Source organism: Macrobrachium nipponense, chromosome 10 (assembly GCF_015104395.2).
Source record: "Macrobrachium nipponense isolate FS-2020 chromosome 10, ASM1510439v2, whole genome shotgun sequence".
NCBI lineage: Eukaryota > Metazoa > Arthropoda > Malacostraca > Decapoda > Palaemonidae > Macrobrachium > Macrobrachium nipponense.
In genome coordinates this window covers 27,846,681-27,871,113 of record NC_087204.1, presented here as the reverse complement: position 1 = coordinate 27,871,113, position 24,433 = coordinate 27,846,681, and the positions used below count along the sequence as shown (strand labels likewise).

Below are 24,433 nucleotides of genomic sequence, written 5' to 3'. Positions count from 1 at the left end.
AACATGGTACCTGAAAATCATTTAGTTCCTTTAGTACCGTAATTGTGTTCCTAAATGCTATACTTATCTAAATCCTGAACGAGGTAGAATTAAAGCAGCTTCAGATATTTATGTAACATAGATGTTTACTTTAAGATGGAACAGGATTATATGAATTCAATTTATGTCTTACTGTTTTTGCATTACTATTAGCATATCAATGGTTCTGATTTGATTAGAAAAATTTTAAGAGTTTATTATCTGTAGTCTTTACAATGACTTTTAATTTCAGATAAAGGTAGAGTTTCATGGGAAAAATGATGGAAGATGTGAATGCTGAATGCAAGAAGTTTTGCACAGAATGGGCAGACTTCCAGAAGGTGACACGAGTACTGATAAAAGCCCTGAGAAGGATTCATCACGGCATAAGAGCAGAACATGCAAAACTCAGAGGTGAGATTAAAACAGCAGGTATTCGAGCAAAAATCCTGGGAAGGCACGAGGTTGCATTCAAGAAAGTGATTGTGGGTCTGAATGACTATGCAGAAAATTTCTTGGAAATGGAAAAGCAATACAGGGAACTCTCTAAAAACAACATCAAATATTGTAAAATTCAGTTTGCTCGTGTATCTGAAAGACATGTGCAGGTGACAGTGCAAAGGGATACTGTTCTGTATAGTGTTGAGTGCATCATCAGGGCTCAATTAAGGATTATTGCTGGAAATTTCAATGAAAGTTCAGATACACTGCAGGATGCTGGCATATTTGAAACTATTGGAGTTTATAATGAAATGCTTATAAAGTTGAAGAAAAATCTTCCTCCTTCCCCAGAGGAAGAAGAAGAATATGAAGATGAAGAAGAAGAAGAGAATCGTGATATGTACAAACATGTGGTTCCTGAAAACTTGGTTCCTCCTCTTTCGTGTTTAAAGCAAATGACTGCCTCAAAAATCCTTCAGATTATAGGTCGAGAAAGAGCTCCACAAGTCACAAGGTGCATAGCTGACACATTGATGTTAGAATATGAAATGCCATCTGAAAATGGAACATTATTGCCTTGGAAACCTATAAATTATAATAGCATTCCAAGAGTGGCTCGTGGAGATATATTTGAAGATGCGATAGCTAAGGAGGAGGATGAAAATAAGCTCAACCAACAGAAGTTAGATTTGGCACTAAGGATGGAGTTTGGGGAAGACTTTCCTGGAACAGATTATCTCCCTGCCAACGAAGCAGGAGATCTCAGGAAACCTGTGTGCTCTTCGAAAGTAGATAATCTTATAAGAGCCAATACAGAGTTACTAAATCTACTTGTATTAAAGTTCACAAAAACTACGGGTGTTTTAGGTAAGTAATGTTTATATAATTTTGCATATCATTTTGATTACTATACAAACTTTTGCAAATTATGTATGTATCTTATAATTGTTATCTGATAAGCACAGGTTGATGTAAGATTGAATTTTCATAATCAGTTTGAATTTTCATAGTCAGCTTGTTGCTTCAGCTTTGCATCTTTTGATCTGAAAATGTTGGCCATATGTTTATTTCTCTCTCAGTGAAGGGAATGGTAAAGCAAAGTAAATCTGGTGAGATGCGTTTAACCAAGGCTGCCAGACACAGAATTGAAACATATTATGTCGAGAGAGTTTGGGGAGAGGGCTCAGAATTTGTAGAAGAATTGATATTGTGGATACCTCCAGATGCAAGACCTCCACCTTTTCCACCTCCAGCCTTATTGTCACCTCTCCAGATTTTTGAATCACTTGGTGTCTTCAAGCAGTACTACACAAAAGGTACTTTGTCAAAATGTCTTCCAGTATTATGGTGGAAGTATTTTGTTCCTTTCCTTTGGTATGCTTTGTCTTTTGTGTTATATGTGCAGGAATTAATAGTAGCATGGTTCTTCAGGGGCTATTTATACAAATTGCTATCTAATTTTACCATCTATCTGGGAATTGTACATAGCCCATGGATTTTTTTAAAGCAAAATCAGAGCCTGTTATTTTATTAAATGTTAATCACAGTGAAACTATTTAACTAAGAAATAGAAGCACATTTTAATTAAAGTTCATAGCATGTGCCACAGGGAAAAATAGAACTAAAAGCAATCATAAATATACTTACCTCATAAAGGAAAAGGCTATAAGCATTGGAAGCCTTAGATCAGGGGTTCCCAACCGGTGGGTCGTGAAGCCTTGGCAGGGGGGTCGTGTAACCTTGCTAGAAGTGGCTTGGGATAATATGAACCCTTTAACGCCGAAGGGGTATAATAAAAATTGTCTCCCGTATGCCGAGTGGGTCTCGGAGTGAGCGCTGAAGCGGAAAAAATATTTTTTTCAAAAAATCACAGCACGCTTAGTTTTCAAGATTAAGAGTTCATTTTTGGCTGGCTCCTTTTTTTGTCATTGCCTGAAGTTTAGTATGCAACCATCAGAAATGAAAAAAATATCACTATCATATATAAATAATGCAATATATGATAGCTCAAAAAGAAAATTTCATATATAATTGTATTCAAATCGCGCTGTGAGCAAAATGGTTAAAACTAACAAGTTTATTTTTTTTTCTTTGTATTGTACACTAAATTGCGATCATTTTGGTATATAGCACATTGTAAAATGATCAAAGCAACACAGAGAAAATATTATCACAAAATGATGCATGAATTTGTAACGCGCGGACATAAAAAAAATGTTTTTTTTTTTTAATTCACCATAGATCTAAATATTGTTCTTGAGACTTCCAATTTGTTTCAAAATGAAGATAAATGATTGAATATTACTATATTGTAAGAGTTTTAGCTTACAATTGCAGTTTTCGACCATTTCGAACAAGTTAAAATTGTCTGAATGTCAAATTTTTTTATATATTTTTTTTTATATGTAAATATTTCAAAAATGAGAAAAGCTACAACCTTCAATTATTTTTTGTTGTATTCTACATAAAATTGTGCACATTTTAATATATAAAACTCTATGAAACGCCTAACATGAAACTGAGCAAATATTACGAGAATGCGACGTACGCATTTCAGAGATTTGCAGCGGAGAATCCGCGCACAGAGGGAAGGAAAGTTTTTTAAAAATTCACCATAAATCTAAATATTGTGCTAGAGACTTCGAATTTGTTTCAAAATGAAGATAAATGACTGAGTATTACTAGACTGTGAGAGTTTTAGCTTACAATTGCGTTTTTCGACCATTTCGGTAGAGTCAAAGTTAAACGAACGTGGTTTTTTTCTATTTATCGTGATTTACATATGCAAATATTTCGAAAATGAGAAAAGCTAAAACCTTCAAATATTTTTTGTTGTATTCTACATAAAATTGGGCACATTTTTATTTATAAAACTTTATGTAACGGCTAATTTAAAATGGTGCAAACATTACGACAATCGGACGAAAAAATTTCTGATTTTTTTCAGAAGAGTTACCACGCGGTTGTAAGGAAAATGTTTTTTTTTTTTTCATAAATTCACCATAAATTGAGATATTGTACTAGAAACTTCCAATTTGTTGCAAAATGAAGGTAAATGATTGAATATTACTAGAATATAAGAGTTTTAGCTTACAATTGCATTTTTTGACCATTTTGGTAGAGTCAAAGTTGACCGAAGGTTGAAATGTTTGCACTTATCGTTATTTATATGAAAATATTTCAAAACTGATAAAAGCTACAACCATGGGTTGTTTTTAGTTGTATTGTGCATGAAATAGCGCACATTTCCATATATAAAACTTTATGTAACGACTAATTTAAAATGGTGCAAATATTACAACAATCGCACAAAAAAATGTATGATTTTTTCGGAAGAGTTACCGCGCGGATGTAAGGAAAAAGTTTTTTTCATAAATTCACCATAAATCAAAATATTGTGCTAGAGACTTCCAATTGTTGCAAAATTAAGGTAAATTATTGAATATTACTAGAATATAAGAGTTTTAGTTTATAATTGCGTTTTTCGACCATTTCGGTAGAGTCAAAGTTGACCAAAGGTTGAAATTTTTGCACTTATCGTTATTTATATGAAAATATTTAAAAACTGATAAAAGCTACAATTATGAGTATTTTTTTGTTGTATTCTACATGAAATTGCACACATTTTCATATACAATACTCCATGTAACGGCTAATTTAAAATGGTGCATAAATTATGTCAAAGTGACAAAATAATTTCTGAGATGTGTCACTGATACTTTTTAGTGTGATAAGAAAGAAATTCGCGCTTGCGCATCTGTGTAACGATTGTAAACAAAACAACACCTTGATCCGTGAGCTCCCAGCATCCCCCAAGGCGCGTGATTCAAACGTTTTCGCCTGGTAGGCCTATAATTATTTTTCCGCTAATTTTTTTAAAAACTTTTTTTATCGACGTACCATACGTCCAATCGGCACCTGACCGACAATTTATGTCGACGTTTAATACGTCCAATTGGCGTTAAAGGGTTAATTTCGAATCATGAATTAAATTTTTTATGCTCTAACATATTTTTTTGTTTTTGTTTCACTGCAAAAAAACGAGTGTTACAATGTCATCAGATGACATTGAGGGTGTCTGGATGTGTGCCTCTGAGTGATTGCCTGTGTGAATGTGTATGTGTGTCTGCAAATTATGTATGTGTCTCTACTAGTGAGTATGTGAGTGCATGTGCATGTACGTATGCTTGAGTGTCTGTTTAGCTGTGCTTAAGCACGTATGTTCAGTTACTCGTAGTGCTGTACTGCATGCCGTGTATTTGTGTGTATGTGTGTGTGTGTGTGTGTAAAACACGACTAGGATTTATCTTAAAATTTATCCGACGTAGATACTTCTGGATCTCAACTATCAGTGGGCCAAAGGAAATTGATAATCTCCTCATAGTTTTAATGCCATTAACGTTGGACCAATGTTGTGATTTAGTTTGCTAATACGTATATATAATTACAGGATTCTTGAATATTTTTTTTGTTAGATGTTTCTTTCCCTCTACTTCACAGAAAATTAAAAATGTAAATCAAGCTGCTGCTAGTAGGGAGTCGCTTGGGTTTCAAGCTTTTGGGTAAGGGTTCGCGAGTGCAAAGACGTTGGGAACCCCTGCCTTTGATAGATACTACAAAAAACTAAGCATACACTGATAGACTGGCTTATTGCAATATTTAATCCAGTGTATGTAAATGCACGAGTCTGGCATTGAACTTTCTTATGTCTCATTTCCTAATGTTTTGTGATGTGTTTTGTGCAGAAAACATTGCACTCCAAAATGAGAAAATATGACAAAACTGCCCTTTCATGAAGACATTGTCTAAAAAGATATCAGAAAATGAGAATCCAGGAGTTTATATTTGGCCATTGTACATACGTACTTTGTTCTGGTCAATGGGCCCAAATGATTTCGTGTATTTCTGTTTGCATTTAGGAAAAAATTCCTAATGGTAGTTTTATACAAAAGATGCTTTATATATTTTAGTTTTATACAAAAGATGCTTTATATATTTCTTCCAGGTTTAATACCAGAATGCTGTTATGCAAGCTGTGAAAGTGTTGTAGACGAATGCAGACACTTAGCAACTACCTCGTTTATTGATAGAAATATGGTCAGAGGTATAGGCTCATATGGTCGCTCAAACCCTATACCTTGTGAATTGCCAGATGGAAACTTTTCTACTGTTGGAGGTTAGTGCTTTGTATGATTACAACTCCATTCAGTTTTTCAACGGGTGAGGCATCTTCATCCAGTTTCCGTAGAATAGAAGCAATATTTTCAGGAATTACTGTTTAGTCAGTCTCTTGAACTTTGATTAAGATCTGTATTGAAATACTGTATGTTCAGTTTGACTTAGATTTCAAAGATTGGGATAGTTTGTACATATGGTGGGAAGGGGTGAGGCGTAAGGGTCAGAAAAGTACCAAGATGAAGAGCAGTGAGAAGATTCAGATAATGATAAAAAAAGGGGCATAGATTAAGACTTGAACAAACAGCAATTCAGCCAGAGAATTTACTGGACAGAAGACAGTGGAGAGAGAACTCATTTCATATCAGAACTCATAAATGAAAAAATGTGACTTACAAATTTTAATGACAGTATGTTTATTAATTATTCTCTAAATAATAATTGAAGTTGGTGGTCACTTGCTAGGGATCTCAAAATGACAAACACTGAGTTTTAGTGTTTAACATTATGGTTAGTTCTTCATGATTAGTTTCTATAATTAATTTTTGAAATATAAAAAAATTTTTTACATATCATACTATTTTTGTTTGCCTTAATTTATATTTTCCCTTCTCTGGGTTACAAAACCGTTGGAAAATTAATCAGTATACTTTTGATTATGTTACTAGTTTCCTGTTATGTATACTGCTCCTAACATGACTTCATTGCATCAAAACATCTCGGTTTGTGAGATCTCTGTTTATTTTCCAACCTATGGGGAATTACTGGTAAAGAACTTGAATCAAGTTAGTACATCAAATTTCGGGCAGTATGTGAAAGAGCGTTTCTTTACAAAGCAGAATTTTACTTTGTTGTAATAGAATTTACAAAGTAAAGCATGTCTTAAACCTGCAGTGGCCTCATATTGTTGTTAGCTGACCCTTGTAATCATTGCTAAATTATTTTCAATTATTTTTCATACGTATATATATTGGTTATTTAAGACAATTATGTCCTTCCTATATTTCTATTTTTGCTTCTGTAATACCCCTTTTAATCTTCATTGTTTTTCAGATTTCTGAATGTGGGAAAATGAAAATGCAAACCAATGCTTCTTGTTCACTGTTTTGTCACATTAAATATTTACTACTGGATAGTGAAAATTACTACCTTTACTTTTGTACTACTAATGCTACCCCTATATTATAGATACCGTATATTTCGGCGTATAAGTCGACCGGAAGTTAAGTCAACCCCCCAATTCTGAGTAAATTTTTATGATTTTAACTAATATCCGGTATATTAGTCGACCTATAAAATGTGAGGCCAACCATACGCTCAAAATAAGCAGCAGGGTAAAACGTATCATATAAAATAACCTGAATGTTATTATGGTACATATGTTGCTCTACTTTCCATAAAAATACAGGTAATATACTCGGTATATTAACAAATCTGTGTAATATATAAAAGATGAATACCGGCAAATATGATTAGAAATGACGAAACGAAAGATACGTTACTCGAGTGTAATGTAAACAAACAAAGCGCTAACTAACGCTGCATAACAGCCTACGTATATATGTAAGTACAAACTGCCACTCACGTTAATGTTTTGATTGGGTTGTTAAAACGACGTGCCGGTATTTAATTATTGTGTTGGAATATTCCTTGACCATTGGTTCTTCTGTGGCAGAAACAGGCTCATTTGAGGGAAAACGAACCTGCAGTTGATTCACCAGATTCAAACTGGGATCCTTATGATGAAACCGTGAATGATAATTTGTCTGATGAATTGTTTAATTCAAGTGACGATGAGTCAAGTCATTTTGAAGGATTTTAAATACATATTTACTATTAAATACAATTTTTTTTATTTTATTTAAAGTGATAAATAAAGATTTCATACCATAAATGTTTTTGAACAATACCCCGGTAAATACAAAACTGTCAGAGTGAACGCATCCTTCTCAATTACTGTACTACAAATAGCTACGCAATGTTTACACTTGCTGTGCGATTGGGGTTTCTTCAAGTTACTTTGATTTGTTTCATTTTATTTAAGGTAATGGATGTTCTAATGTATTATTATTGTCATATGACAGTGTGAAATGTGTTTTTAATACTTGGGGTATTTACATACATAGTTACCTCAACAAGGCTGTCATTGTTATTAGCCAACTGTAAAGCCTGGATTCCTGTACCGATATGCCAAAATAATAAAGATTCACTTTTTGTTACCGTTAGATAAGTCGACCCCCCAATTTTGGCATGATTTTTTGGGGCTAAAGGGTCGACTTCTACGCCGAAATATACGGTAATAATAATAGTACAGTATGTAATATCAAGATTGTCAAACAGATCATGTTTTAAGACTATTGAAACATAGTTTAGGGAATTTGAGAAAGCTTTATCTGTAAATAGGTATGATCTTTTTCAGACAAGTGCACTTCCTACAAGGAGGTGCCACCTACAGTAGGCCTTGTGTGGCACACTGTGGATGGTATTGAAAGTTCTTTGTTGTTTTCTTTTGACCCCAGCTGCATTACTCTCTCTTACTTTTCCTCTGCTCAGTCAGTCTCTTCCCACCTTGTTGTCCAACTTCTTAAACTTTTTGGGGGGGCTGTAGTTTTCACCTCTCATTCAAGAATAATTCTTTTTAGAAGTCTAAAAATTATTAATAATAATGATTGATAATTTTGATAATAATACACTGGCCATCTCAAGTTTGTCATAGGAATGATGGTAATAGCAGTAACAAGGACATATGTATGTTTTTCTTTTGATATCATGCTGATCTTATTTAATTCATCACTGTAACTGGCTAAGTACTGTATTTTTATCATCTTCAGTTCAATTTCATTTTCAGATGGTAATTGTCAACATGTTTTGCTTACACTCTTTGAAGAAAAATGTTGCTGAAATGCTTTCTCCTCTAACCTTGCTTTTCAGGTGATGGTATTGGAGATGTTATTCAGTTACTTGTTTGGGAGATAAATGAGATTGAAAGGGCAGAAGTTGAAAAAGAACCCAAAGATTGGCCAGTTGGGGATGAGGTATGCTGAAAAGTCATTGTTTACAATTTTTCCTTGAAATCTATAGTGTACAGAAAGAGCACCTGAAGTTTTTCATATCTGTAATGAGAGCACTTAATAACCAACTTGAAACAATTTATTCTCACAAAGTTTTGCCATTTGCATGAATATATCAGTATAACTGATGGCTTATTTTCACTCTGTTCTTTATTTCAATTCTAGTTTGTACTGAGAGAATATTTATTGTATACTTCAGAAATGACTAAAGAGACATGAAATGCTATCTTTACAAAGGTTTCCTGCATAGTTTTTGGTGTCTTTGTAAACATACACATAAGCAAATTTAGTACTACTGTATCAATGTGTACCTTTAGAACAACAAAAATTCATATGATCTGGCTATAGAATATTTTTTACCATGACTTGATGTTCACTGGCTCTTGTGAAGTACTACTAGTCTCCTTATGCCTGTTTATAGCACAACTGGTAGTTTTTTGTTACAGTTTTTCATACATTCCCAGAAGTACTTAAGTATGAGTTTATTGAGCAATTCCAGTGATTTTGCTTGGATATCAGCTCTTGACAGTTAGGGAAAATTGATCTTGAAGGTTTACTGGGAGAATCACCTAAGATATTTAACATGGTCACACTTAAGGATTCCCAAGAATGTATGGAATCATAAAGTAAATTGGTTCATTTGAAGGAGTCAGTGGGAACTAAGAGTACTGATGTTCTATTTTAATTGTAAAATTTTCCAAGAATTTTGGTCAGCCCCTCATATTTAGTAGGTTTACATACAATAATACACTACTGTAATTGTTTTTTGGGAACTATATCTAACTTTGAGCAGGCTTTTCTTGAAGTTCTATTCTGTTTTAGGGATGTAACTTAGACCTAATTTTGCTCTACTTAATGTGCTTGAGGTTAAGCACTTTTTACTGTTCATATTTGTACTGTAATTATAAAAAAGTATATATATATATTTACTTTCCATAAATGACAGGATGGCCTCTTGCTCAGACTCGGAGCTGTTGTAAGCGCTGCTCTTTCTTGGATTAATCTTCGAGCAGCTCCTCTTTTGCACACTTGGAATACAGCTCCCTATTACCTTCTAACTCAGGCAGATTACCCAAGAATGATTGAAGAACTGAAGGACTGAAAGTAAGTTTATTTAAAGGATTTTCCCATAATTTGACAAGTGTTGGATATTTTAACCATCTACCACATGGAAACATTACCAACTTTCCTTTATAGTATGTACTATTGATCATTGCCCCTAAGCTGAATATGTAGGTTGGCTTCTGTTATATGTCCAAGTCTTACCTTTTGTTCATGAAGTCATTTTTTTTCAAGATCTAATCGTTGCAATCCTTTTAGATTATGAAGGTGAATATATGTTTCTAATCATTTGCATTCATTTCAGATACAAGAGAGAGATAACCTTATTAAGACGGATGACATGGCACGTTTGTTTTATGCTATGTTGCGAGACAAGCTTGTCCTGATCATTCAGAAAGTGGTTGATGAAGTTAAGGTAGTATGATGTGCCTCATTCTTAGGTTTTGTTGAGGATTATGATGCAAACCTGGGTTACGTAAAGGGTTGATATGTAATTTCAATAGGTCAGTTTGAAGCCTCAGTGATTCTTTCAGGATAGGTGTGTCACATTCACTCGCTCTCTTGCTTCTTAAGCTCCATTGTGGCTCATTGCCACAGCCGCCAGATTCTTGGTGGTTGCCCAGTTTATGAGGGAAAAAAGGGAAAACATTTATTTATTGGGTACAGCTATATGCATTTATATTTATACCAGGAATAAAGAACATATACAAAAATTTTTGGGCCAAAAAGATTATAATCATAAATCCATTAATTTTGGGGAAAAGGAACAATCTGAAAGCCAGTTAATTTTTACCCTACTTTTCTTTCAGTAAAAAAAAAAACTTTAATGTTTGTGCTTTCTATACTAATTGCTGTACATTAATGAAACTGATATGGTACAGAATTTGCTAGAGTATTGTCCTTTCTTATATTGTAAAAAATTTGGGCATGGTGGTGTCATTTAGCACTGGCTGTGAAAAATGGGCCATTATCAATTTAATGGTGTTCTTTCATTACGTAAAAGTATTTGTAATTTGTTGTAATGAATAGTGTATTGTACTGACCAAATCTACATTATTTGCCCCAGTTTTGAATGTGGTGGAGGGAAATCACCTGTAGCTGGGAACTAGATTTTAGATGACTCACTTCTTATTGTCAAATGTAATACCTGGCTATGGAAATTCACAAATATTTTATATGTTTTTTCTTATCTAATTCTCGTTAAATCCAATATGGTAAGTTCTGTAGTGTGTTATATCCCTTAAATCTGACTAAATTACTGGTATATACTACTTTAAACCAAAAGGAACTGCTTTTTTTATAAGTTGTGTCTCTATTATTGGCAGCTAACAAACATATTGCATAGTTAAGGTATATTCTCATTGAAACTTCATTTGTATCACTAAGTTTTGTTGTTGCATCATGATAGAAGTACATATGGTTTTGTTTAGCCATGCAACATATCAAGGCTGCACCTTGTAGTTTAGGTAATTTTTTTTTAGGCTCTTTAGTGTGGTATTACAGTAGCACTGTATGTACTTATTTATTATTCTTCTGAGATTATTTACACTTGCTTTTAACAGGAAAGTGAAGAAGAATCAGTTGAAGCCATAAGCAATGTTTGTCGAACTGTAAGTCTGGCACAGCTTCAGAATTCCATGCCTAAACCCAGAGTGTGGCGTGGTATTGGTCGAATACCTCATGAACCTCATTTTTATGTGTATGAATACATTGGTAAGTTGTATATTTGATGTTTATAATGCGTATTGCATCTGTATAAAAACATTTTAGCTGTTAATAAAACAAGAGTAGTCACACTAATATACTAGCTACCCAACCGTATTTTGATCAGTCATACAGTGGGCAACTGAGTTCATTCGTGGGTGTTTTGTTCAGCATTGGTGTAGGAAGAAAGTGCTATAGTACAATATTGATGGTACTTTGCCATTAAAAATTATTGTAATTTATTGTAAAAAAAAACTTATTATTTTGACATAATGGAGTATGGATCGTATGCTCCAGTTTGGTGGAATGGTTGTGGGAAATCCACAGTAATGACAAAACTATGACAAATTTTCAGGACATATTTCATTCACGTTTCCAAGTGTCATTCCTCACCGGAAATAATTTCAACCTTTTCATTTTTCCCAATGTTGTCGAGTCACATTTGACAGGCAACACAGAGTGGGAGAGCCAAGTGCAGAGGCCTTGGATAGAGAGAGAAAAAAAAGATGTATTATCATCTAACATTAAAATAAGCCAGTTAGTAGAAGATGAGTTTTAGAAATACTCCCAGAAAAGATAAAGTCATACAAAGGAAAGCTTTGCCAATAGATTTACTGAGGTGACTCAACGATTTTCAACAAAGACCTTGGAGCTATCAAATGGACAAGAAGATTTTCAGATGACTTGTGTCCTACTGCATACTACTAGAGATCTAAGAGGAGATAATTGAAGTTTGATATATGAAAGTATCTTAGGACTGCAGTTTGAAGGCTTCGTTAGCTGTCGTTCTTTTAAAGAATGTGTACAATGATTCCATAAACAGGAATGGTTACAGGTGCTCTGTAATAAAGGAGAAATTACCCTAATGGAACCAATTTTTCCACAAATTCCTCAAGGTGGTAGTACACCTTTTGTATAGTACATTTATAAGGGGAGAAATTTGGTATTACATTTACTTTGTAAAAATGTGTTCATAATGCTTTACCACCTTAAAAATTGTTGAGTTTAATAGCTTTTACACCCATATGGTTTGTTTGAAAATAATAATTTGCATTATTTTTATTCTTCCCACAAGCTGCTGTGTTGGAACCTGTCCTAGATGCTGTGTCAAAACTTGGTGTTGTTTTGCAACGTCGTGCTGGATCAGCAATTCTAAAGGTGGTCTGTTATGCTTGGTTAGAACATATAAAAGCTCAAAAAATAAAGTTTTCCCTATGGGGTGCCCAGCAACTGTTGAAAGGTATGTTTTGGGTATGAAAAACAAGCACCTGTTCCAGTGTTAATTTGTTGGTGTTCTTGTAAGCCTTCTGTTATGTTGTATAATTTGATTCTTCATTCTTTCCTCATTGCTACTGTGCAAGAGTTAGAAAATATGTAAGCTTTTTATTGAAAGTTTTCATGGCTCATTAGACATGTTTAGGGTGATACTTGTAAAGCATGAAAGAAAAAATGTCTTGTTGCATTCTGTAGACAGGATCTGATTTACTGAATAATACAAGTAGTTGCTAGGAGTAAATTTTTTCTCTTTCAGCAGTGATCCTCTGTTAAGAAGATTTATTATTCTTCCGTCAGATTTCCATGCCTTGGCAGAATGGTTACAAAAGTACCCTGGGTTAGCACCAGAAGCTCGAACACAGGTTTTGGCTGTAGATGTTTTGAGAGAATGTGAAGGAGTGGCAAGATTACTTATGAGACAACCGCCTTTGGTCATTGGCTACACCTCCCAAAATCAAGTAGCACCCATGGGTCCTATCAGTGCTGGTAAGTTATTATTTGGGATGAATCTTACCTACTAGTAAAGATGGCTTATGTCTCCGTGCCGATAGGTGAGTCAACATTCAAACAAAAGATCGAATGGTTGTGCAGAGGACTGTCTAGTACGTACACCTGTTCTCCACCAGACGTGTCAAATGTTTCAGCTCTTGTGAGAATTCTACTTACTGCCACTGTTTATAGGCGCTTCTTGGTATTTCATGGTTGTTTGTTGCTCTCATGGTACGTACTGTACATTTATTGTTCTTAGGATGCTGCCACTCTAATGAAGGTTAAGAACATCAGGTTCTGTAGGAATTATTGCTGTGTTAGCAGGATGTTGAGTTTGCAGGAGATACACACTGTTTACACTGACTGCAATGGTATAAAGTGTAATCTTGAGATAGATGCGAGGAAGCAAGGTATTCAAAGGACTTTATGCTTAAGTTTGTTAGTATAGGAAGAGAAGTGAAGCAGATAGATTGCGAAAGCAATTAGTTAAATCAGATTTTCAACCTGTAATTTTTCTCCCTTCTCTAGGTTGTTCGTCTGAAGTCATCCATACTCAGCCTAGGCTTTTCCTTTGCTAATGCTTTACAATACTGAAACTTCATCTTTAGCTTTCCCTTCCGCTTCCCTTTTGGTTCAGGAAAAGAGTATTTGGTTAGTATACAAGGTTTGTCTGAATTTGTTAAGGTATAGGTCCAAGTCTCCCTATAGTGTGCGATCATTTTCATGTTTCCATAAGAGGTAGGTTGTCTGACCCCTTGCCCATCTGTAGCGACAGTTGGAAAAGTCTGCTGCTAGGGAACTACAGTTGGAAGAGTCTGCTGCTAGGGAACTGGGTTGGTTCTCAGGATGATGTGGTTCTGTGCCCTCTGTCACCTGCCTCTCTGTTTTTCACTCTCTGGATCTTGTATAATGCATTAGCTGAAAGGTTGTTTTGGTAGACGTTAATTTTCGCTATATATGGAACTTTTACTGTCATTGGCACATAGTATGAGGTGATCACAGATAGAACTGAATATATAGGTATAGATAATTTTATGAATAAAAATGTGTCAGTAGTGAGTAGTACTTATTCTGATGTTATGACAGCTCGATTGATTGTATAGCCAGTTTTTTCATCATTTGCTCATTCTAAATCCTTGTCTGCTACCCTATTCCTCTTTCTCTGTCGAGATGCACTTGTTCGTTCTTTACATGCTTTTTCTTCAACCATTGGCTAACCTCTTACTTCTGCCTCGATTAATGTTTCTCTTTCCACAACCATAGTAACAGTATCTACTGTTGTTTCCAAGCTAGATATTATTCTAGCTACGTACGTATACCTTTCTAAGGATATGTCGTATGGGAATGCTCTTGTTTGTTGACTAGCTTTCTGACGAGGTGGGAGTCGTTGTAACTCCTCTTCCCTCCCTCCCAACATTTCCCATTTTCTTTTGGCACCTTGTTTTCTTTTGCTCTGCTGCCTAGTGTGGACTCAGCCGAGTCGCTTCGTACTGCATTTTCCCGTCTCCCTTTCATCGAGTCTCGGATGCAATGCATGTAGTACTCGGCTACTCACCTCATCTGATTGAATAATTATCCTGCATAGACCTGAAAGAGAATAATGAAAGTAGGTCTGGTGCAGGGTGTGTGGTTGACACAGAAATGATAGACGCACAGCTCGCTGTTGCCACATCTGCAGGTTAAGACTAGGAATTGAACCTAGGCAGTCGCTGTAGACAAGAGAAAGAGCCCTATTGTCTTGAGTTCTATACTCTATCAGTGTCAACATGCACTATACTGGCCAAGGCCAACTAGAAGAGAATTCTTTGAAATTGGTTGGTCTGTCTTAAGGAGCCCTCTAGGGACCATGAGAGTGACTCCTTTAGAGACTCACAGTGGCTACCAAAAACAGGTTTTTCCTACGTCAAAACCTGTATTTTTTTTTTCTTTTTGTACAGTTTCACATTTGCACCAATGTACCATTGTTTGTAGAAATCCGTAGGTATGTCTGTCCCTGTATGCATTACTGAGGCTAGTGACTTGTATAGGTTGAGAAAACTGCTTTATTTGGTATGAATAAACACTTGACAGAAACAGACTGTGCTACACTGCACCTCATTTGCAGTCTTCAAATGGTCATTGATCAAGTGACCTGGAATAAATGAAATCATACAATAATGATACTGTTCTCTAACTGTGAAGATGGATTGGTCACCAGTTACTACTCCCATATAGATTGCAGTTAATTGATTGACTTATGTTTAATTCCTTAATTATCACTGTGTTAAATTTTTAAATAACTTGAAGAGCAGAGCTTTTTTCCCCTTAAAGATTTTCTTTTCATATATTGTTTTCCAATGTTTTGCCAGTTGCAGAACCTGTGAACTGAATAAATTTTTTCAAAGACCACTGTAAAGAAATTACTGCTCATAAGAAGCTACTTATCTTATTGTACTGCAGAATCCTTATTCCACCTTTTGTTAACAGGTCGCAAGCATGATAAGGAAGTCAAGCTTAGCCCAGAAAATGATGACATTCCAGCTGAGATGTATGTCCCCAACCAACAGCTTTGGTTGTCACTGAGAGCTAGACCAGCATCTTCGGTATGTGTAAAGATGGGCTCTTGTTGCTCATGGCCTTACTGATGTGTTCAGTTGGACTGTGTACATGTATTATGGGTATTTTGGTAACTTTGTAATGACATAGTAATCCCATTTTTCTGAACTGGTTTTGAGTCAGGAGTTAGGGAAACATTAGGTACTCTCTTCTGAATGATTAAGCTTTGGTTTGTGCAATCTGTCTCTGGAGCAGCACTTGCAAGATTATTTGAATGCCACCAGAACGCTATTAAGCATTTTACGTAGTGTGAGTATCTGATTCATTATAAACCTTTTGATTTTTATGTAATTACATAGTATTTTTATATATGACTATAAATTACTTTCAATGCCAAGGGATGGTGATATTGATTGTAGAAACTGGGAACTTCCCAGGGGGGAGAACTGATGGCTTCATATTGGAAAAGATAATAATATATATTGTTGATTGTATTTTTACATGAGGTTTCAGTTATTGCAGTAATATCTTTCATACTTAGGTAATATTCTTCAAGGGGGTTCTTAAAGAGATACAAAGTAATATTACTTTTGCAAAAACTTTTTGTTATGTTTTTCATAGAAGGTGTTGCAGAGATGTATTGATCACTGGATATTAGCTGTATTGATAATTTGGAGTAATTGGTCCAGCTATCACCTGGTGGTCAGTGAAATTACTCTCATAAGCAGACAATTGAATGTTAAATAGTTTAATCTTTTCCTCTTTTGGTTTGCACAAAGAATTGAAAAAGTAACTTGGAGGATATGTTGATTATTTATTCATGTAAGCATCTTTATAAAGAAAAGTTTTTTTGCCAGACAGACTTCTTACATGTGATAATTTGACATTTTACAGGTGGCCATATACCTATGCACTAGATATAGAAATTAGATGAATAGATGATAGATTCCTTTGCAACATTGTTTTCAAAGAATCAGAGCCTTCTTGTTATTCATATGCTGTGTTGCTGCTGGCAGCATTTACACAAGCTGACAAAAATTCTGTTAAAACCTGTGTAAAACGTTTTGTAGTTTTTGTCTTTGCCATATGCATTAACTTTTTTTTTTCCGGAAACTTTCTGTGACTTAACTTTGGTCTCGTGGATTTGGATAAAACAATAAGATATGATTTTTATAAGTCTTCATTGAGTCATTAATTTGGCAAGACTGTTAATGATGCATTTTTATTTCCTTACTACAGTTACAACAAACCGTTATTTCTTTAAAATATTACAACTGTTCTTCAGTGGATATTATTATGTTGATGAATTGGAATGTCAATTGATAAATTAGCAATTATTTAGCAACTGTGAAGCACAGATGGAGGCATTTGAGAATGGAGGATTCAAAACAAAATTGTATGGACCTGCATTTATGTTAACTAAAATTTATTTTGACAAATTTTTCATGATAATATGGTTAACTTAAGTGTTGAGCATTCAATTTTATGCCTTTTATGGTACATACAGATTTAGATATAAAATCTGAATTATTTGAGAAGACAAATGTATAAAAAAAATTATTAAAGTGGAATTTCATCTGAAGGTTAGACACAAGCCTTGTACAAAAGTAATTCAGTATCCAAGTAACCAAATCTTATGAAAACTATTTTAATAGCAAAGTTCTATATGGTAAAAACGTAGACATTAGCACCCTTTATATTAGAAAAATTGGCTTAATATTTAGTCTTTTGTGTCCATACAATCTGTTTTACTTATGCTTAAGGTCTTTAGTAGCACAGTTAACTGAGAATAAGTCATGCAGTAGATGAAATACTTAAGCAGTTGTCTTCGCTGGTGAGCATCCTGGGCCCCTTTTCCTTTTTTCATTGTGTCGCTTACTGACTGTCTTGATAAGCATTTGTATGGTTGCCACTGAATGAGTTAGGATAGTAGTTCTCTTTTGTTGGGTATGCAGGTGGGGATTTTGTAGTGTTCAGAGCAGTAGCTTTAAAAAAACAATAATGTAGTCAGGTGTTGTATTTCCTTACATAATTGCTAACCAATTATGCTGTCATGTTTCAAACACTTGCTAATTTTACCTACATAGGCAGGTTGATATTAACAAGGGTGACTTTGCAGTATTGTAATGTTACCAAACATAGCATTTTTGCTATGTTTGTCAGACATTCAGCTAGTTTACGTAAGTGCACACATTAGTCACAGTTTGTACTGTGACCACTTTAAATGGTGAGGAACCTCAGCTCCCTCTACAAATAGATCCAGCACTTTAAATGGAGATGTTGAGTTCAGTTAAGCAATCAACAGGGTGAAGGGACCTTTTAGTAGCCGTAGATGTTTACTTTGAGATAACGATTTGTCCAGCATCCTGGAAGTATATGAGATTCATGTTATTAGTGACAGTCCCAGTTCAGGACTCATTTTGCTTTTTGTGCAGTATATAAGAGTGATGAAACTCTGGATAGTTCTGACTCATTCACAAAGATTATGTTCATGGCGCTATTATGAGCGTCTACTTTTTAATTTTATCCCTTCCTCAGATTGGTAACATTAATGGCTCCAGATTTTTTTATAGTTTTGGTAAATACAGTACATCTGGTGTCTAATGTAGCAATGGCAAGTATACTGATTCAAGATGTTCAAAAACCCAACTGATAGGTTCAAAACAAAAATTATTTTGGCCCACCAAATCAGTGAGTGGCTTGGAGTAATGAGAGGGTTTCATCTTGGAGGAATAATGGTAAGGAGACGCCTTGCTGCGGGATAAGTGAAGCCACTCAAGTTGCTGGCCGCCATATTGGGACTGGCAACTTAATCCCTGGGTCGACTGTAGGTGCGTGACCTCACGATGACTAAGGTGTCACTCAATTGTTTTTAGTTTCATTGAAGAACAAGGAAGATGATGATTTTATTCCAAACCATTACCACTTGTCAAAATGTTCAAATAAAATAGTAGCTTATAATGCAAGCTTTGTTGTTTTTAAGTAAAAAAAAAAAAAAGTCTTTACAGTGTGAGGTCTGCATTGATGCAGTAACATTAACAGACGCTAATTTTTGTCGCACCCTCATCGAAAAAACTAAAGGAAAATTGGTGTATCAATCACATGATGTTATTGATATTTGCAATACATATGAAAAAAATATGAGGGAAATGTTGTCCTTCAACAAAACAATGGGGAGAGTTAACTTCCATAAATTAGTTAGTTCAGTATTGGCAGCTTACAGAGGCAAAACAATATTTTCAGAGTTCGATTGTCACGTGTATGATACACAACCATTGGAAAATCACTTGCACTTATTGATTAAATCAATAACTGAAAAATATTTGCAAGTGAGATATAATTATGCTGGTAAGCAGATTACTGCTAAACTTCAATCGCAGGTCGCAGGAAAGAGTCGCCAGACATATACTAAGCTCATTCATTTTAGCGGTCAATAATTCCTAATAGTAAGCGATAACAAACAGTAAGGACTAAGGAATCAGCAGACATAAAGAGAATAACTTTAAATTTTGGCCAGTAATAGGCTATATGTATATAAGATTATGAAAAATTTGTATTGTATTTCTGAGTAATAAAGTAAGGTGTTATGTATGATGAAATAATTAACTCTGTTCTTTTAAAGAATGATAAAATGTGTATCACTAAGAATGATAAAATGTCTATCTCTTTTCACCTCCATTTATGCCATGAAAACATGCATTATGGAAACAAAAGATGGGAAAAATAACTGAAAGTGTTCCTATTAATCCTCCTCTTATGCCATTCCTGGGCATGGCTGCCAAATGGTAAACTGGCTTCACTTTACTGAATGGTCTGACCCATGCAGGGCGTCTCCTAACCATTATTCCTCAAAGGGTTTCATGTAGTGACAGGAGACTACTTACTGGAGGGAATGACTAATTTCTTTTGTCTATTGTTTGGTTCAATTCTTGTGTAATGGTGTCATTTTATATTTTAAGCATAAGTAAACTAAAGTGTGTGCATTTTTAGGAGTTAAACTTAAATATACTAATATAGTCTTGATGTAATTGCTAGGGAGCTGTTTTTCTTAGTGACTTTTGGAGTGAATGGCACTGCTATTGCATTCATTCTAGCTTGGATTACTAAAGCTATCAATACATATGATATTCCTGTGTTCATGAATTGACAATTTTAACAGTTGCTTTACTTGGCTTGAGATGTTGAAAAACTGTCTTTTGTAGCAATCTCCTAGGAGCTCCAACTGATGCTGGTTGTCTTATACTGTATTTAGGCTGCAATTGTTGGCATTCAAGTATCCAACTTTCTTCTATGCATTGTCCTAAATCTATAAATCTATTTCTGTTTTCAGCACAGACCCAGACTACTTTTATGATTATCTGTGACTTTCTGAGGTGTAATCTGTCAAAGATTGGCTAGGATTCACATAATAATAATAATAATAATAATAATATAATGATAATAATAATACATACAGGCGGTCCCCGGGTTACGACGGGGGTTCCGTTCTTGAGACGCGTCGTAAGCCGAAAATCGTCGTAAGCCGGAACATCATCAAAAATCCTAAGAAAACCTTACTTTTAATGCTTTGGGTGCATTGAAAACTATGTAAACTGCATTCTTATGGCATTTTTCATAAAAAAACCCTTCAAATATTGATTATTTTGCATTTTTGGTGTCATATTTCATCTCCCAGATGAGCGTTGTAGGCATCGTAACCCTGGAACATGCGTCATAACCCTGGAAATAACGTCTATCGACAAGCGTCGTAACCTCGGAACGTCGTAAGCCGACAACGTCGTAACCCGGGGACTGACTGTATAGGTTTTATTGAAAATAATGGCTATTTCAGCCACATTTATTTTGTATAGAAGTTTCTGTTATTCTTATTACTAACTTCTTCTGTACTCAAATTGGCTAATAAAATGCCAGATGGGGATTCATATAAAAAACGTAATTGTCAAACCCCGTTTTTACATGAATCCCCCATTTGTCGTTTTAATAGCCAATTTGAGTACGGAATAAAGTCAGTAATAAGAAGATAGAGAAACTTCTTACAAAATGAACTCAGCTGAAATAGCCATTATTTTCAATAAAACCTGTATTAATGAAGGTCTTCTTCCAGCAAATAATAATAAAAATAATAATAATATAATGTTTTACCATAATTAATGGATACACCAGGAGAGTTGGTTTTATATTTCATTTTGTCTTATTCCCTTTTCTGTGAGATATCAATAATTTGGTAAATAATCTATGATCATCTCATAACAGAGGGTGTTTAGTATTTTGCTTTTTGGTGTGACTATTACAAATTAATATAATAAGGCTGTTGACTGTTTTGTCTTTGCATAAAAGAATATGGTTGCAACAAGGTACAGAATACAAAGTAGGTTAAGGAGTTTTTATGTGGTGTTACCAAGAAGAATAGTCATTGTGATGATGTCATCATGAATCTTACTGTTGATTTACTGGTCCTTTTTCACTTCAAACTACCTTGTTGATGCAAATGTCTTGCTTCTGTAGTCTCGATGGCTGTTGGAGGGTCATCTGGATATTGCAATTTTTCTGGGGGTGCTGGTCTCCTGATAGTGGGCATGATCAGTTTTTTTCATGACATAGAATGATTGTTTAGTTGTATTATTTGAAAGGCATCAAGGGGGTGGAGGCAGCAGGTGTCAGCCGCTGTATTAATGACCTCAGTGGCTTGATGAAGGTTTTTCCAGTTTAGAATAATGCCATGGTATGTTTATAATGCCACCAAATGGCACCCTCATGAATATGGCATGCGATTGACTTGGAGTGATGCATTGTGGTCATAATAACAATCGCCAAGATAGTTCTAGATGGGGCATTTGAATTGATAGCCTCGACTTGTCCTCTTCAGTAGTTCATGCATGAGCAGGATTACTTTTCATTAAGGTGCTTGAAGTCCTTTGTTGTCATAATAAATAGTGCGACAAGTAGCAAGAGTGAAACTGCTGAAGCAGCCAATAATTTTAATGAAATTTGTAAGAGAGGGTCTCCTTCTTAAATAAATAATGATAGGGTCTTGGCAGTCTTTTGACAGCTTACATCTTTCAAGTCTAATGTAGCTGATGCGATTGTTTACATGGCTCCAGTTCTCTTTCTGCAAGTCTGTAAAGGTCATATAAGTATATTATGCTTCATCTGATTTTGCATATAGAGTATGCTTGTAGGATTCAACTACCACTCATCCATCTGTGATTCTTGTTTAAGATAATTTCTGTGTAATGAAGTAGAGCTTTCTATGCTTTACTGTTGTAATATGTGTATTTGTTCTTTACATTGTGGGAAATACCTCCAATTTATCTTAGTCATATCTTGATGAGTTTTCACCCCTGCTTTGGTTAGGAACAACATAACACATTTAAAGTGGTTTGTTTAGGATTATTGAGACTTGGTATGATGGGATAAATCTTTAATATCTTGCCCTCACTATTTGGTAATTTTGCGATTGCTCTTGTATAGTTGGAAAGCTAATATAGTTACCACATTTCGTACTTTGCATTGATTTATTTTGTAGTGTCTGTCAAAATTCTCTTGTTTCTTAAATGAGCAACTCAAATATGTAGAAGCAGTAAAGAAGATGCAGATGCTGTCCATGAGCTGGGAAAGTTGACATTCATATGTTCATGAGAAAATAGAAAGAATTTCAAATATGTAATATGAATAGGATTATTTACTACTGGAGCCCAAATGTTTGTTAAAAGACCTAATTACTCTGCTAGATTTAATTCAAAGGCCATAATTTAATTTAAAGATATAATGAAAACTTTTGATACAAGAAGGTTAAATAATGAGAGTTTCTTATAGAGGATGAAATTTACCCATCTTAATCAAGAGGAAAAAAGTGAGCTTCATTCTGATCTAACACATGTGGTCCTTTCTTTGGATTTAAATAATTATCACTTAGATTTTCTTATATCTGCATCCCATCAATACCATATCCTAAAATAGGCATGCAGTTCCATGGTTGGACAAAGAAAGGCTTATTGGAACATTACAAGTTGCTGAATAAAATTTCAATTCACTCCAAAAGTTAGTTTGAAAAAAGAAGGCAACACTTGGTACCCATTTGTGAAATGATATTTAAGTCTATGAAGTGGTTACGTGAAACAACGTAAACATTCACAACAAAAGCTAAGGTCTAATTGAAAAACATGATAGAAATAAGAAGAAAATAATATGATGTAATAAAAGTAAACTCTACATAACTGCCAATGCATTGGCAAAAATGTAGTATACTGATAAGAAGAGGAGTTGCATCGACAAAGGCACAATCTTTACGCGTTTTAGTCAAGCTAGTAACTTTCTTCCCAAGCACTGAAACTTCATGGGTCAGCTACTATGGTGATCAGACTAGTTTTTGTACTTCTGTGTTATATGCAGTATGTAAATCAATATTTTTAGTAAATGAAGACATGCCATATCTGTTATTATTTAGTAAATAAGTACTGTACACACATTACTGAGAAATTCATTGCTTAAGTAAATGTACTAATATGGCCTTCTAGGTTTAATGCATGATGAGCAAACATTAACAAATGGTCCCTTTCTGGCTAGTATAATTGACTTTTTAACCTGTAGTGGTTTCTAATGTAGAAAAATACTTGCACTGGAAATGATGGCATGCCTGCATAATGCCAATGAAACAAAACCAAGTTGCCTCCTTATTTGTACCCACTGAGGTCAGGGAAGAATCTCACTCTAATCTGTCCCATCTGTCCCAGGAGTCTTAGTTGTATTTAATCATTTCTGTTTCAGATAGCATGGATGTGTAAGTTGAGGCCTGTAGCATAACCTGCATTATTTTCAAGATTTTGATGTAGTACTTACTGTCTTTCATCGTGATAATCAGATTTTAGTCCCTATCTGCATTGGTTAAAGTAATTGAGGTTTTTGTCTTTATGTTTAATGGATTGTCAGTTTTGATGTAATTTAGGTTTTCAATTTCCAGATTATTATTCACCTAATTATTGCTTTAAAGATATATATATTTAATTTAATATATAATATATTATATATAATATATATCTATTTATATAATTATATATAATACTATATAGATATATATATATATATATATATGATATATATATATATTATTTATATAATATATATATATATACGTATTATATAAAAATAAGTTTGTAGAGATTTCTCCAGGTCATCTTTATATTACAGGAATTACTAAAATTTCAGACTAAATACTACTATCATAAATGTGTAGGTCAGCGTAGGATTGTATTTTAGGAGATGTGTTATGCTGAGTGTCATATTTTATGTATAGTGTATGTATGCTTTATAGATTTTATATTCTTTGCAGATATCAGATGAACTTTAAATGTGCAACTGCACTTTCACTGCAATTTTGTGTCTACAGGTTGTTGGTTCATCAGTTTGTTGCATTGGGTAAGGTTACCTATCTATACATAGATCTTGAGCTACCAAGAGATCATCTTTTTACTTAGGTATACCCCACCTTAACAGACTTCTTCCTTTTTTATTTGTTAGTGCTGCTACACCCAAAAATCTAACCTGGGTAGAAAATCAGTTCAAACAAAACAGGATTAAGTTTTTGAGTCTACCCATAGAGGCTTTCTTTGCTTAACAAGGGACCAAGCACCCACTCATCTTTCTGATCCTAGGACATTTTGTGT

General features: G+C 34.5%; 1 protein-coding gene across 1 annotated transcript; it reads left to right on the top strand.

Moving 5' to 3' along the window:
• The first annotated feature begins 275 nt into the window (after positions 1-275).
• Positions 276-23,737, top strand: LOC135223512 (uncharacterized). Its single transcript, XM_064261962.1, is given in 10 exon segments — positions 276-1,326; positions 1,539-1,775; positions 5,465-5,635; positions 8,566-8,669; positions 9,652-9,813; positions 10,072-10,182; positions 11,330-11,480; positions 12,547-12,711; positions 13,044-13,232; positions 15,702-23,737. Coding segments are annotated over 10 exon segments (2,487 nt in total). The 5' UTR covers positions 276-287; the 3' UTR covers positions 15,860-23,737.
• Positions 23,738-24,433: the final 696 nt, after the last annotated feature.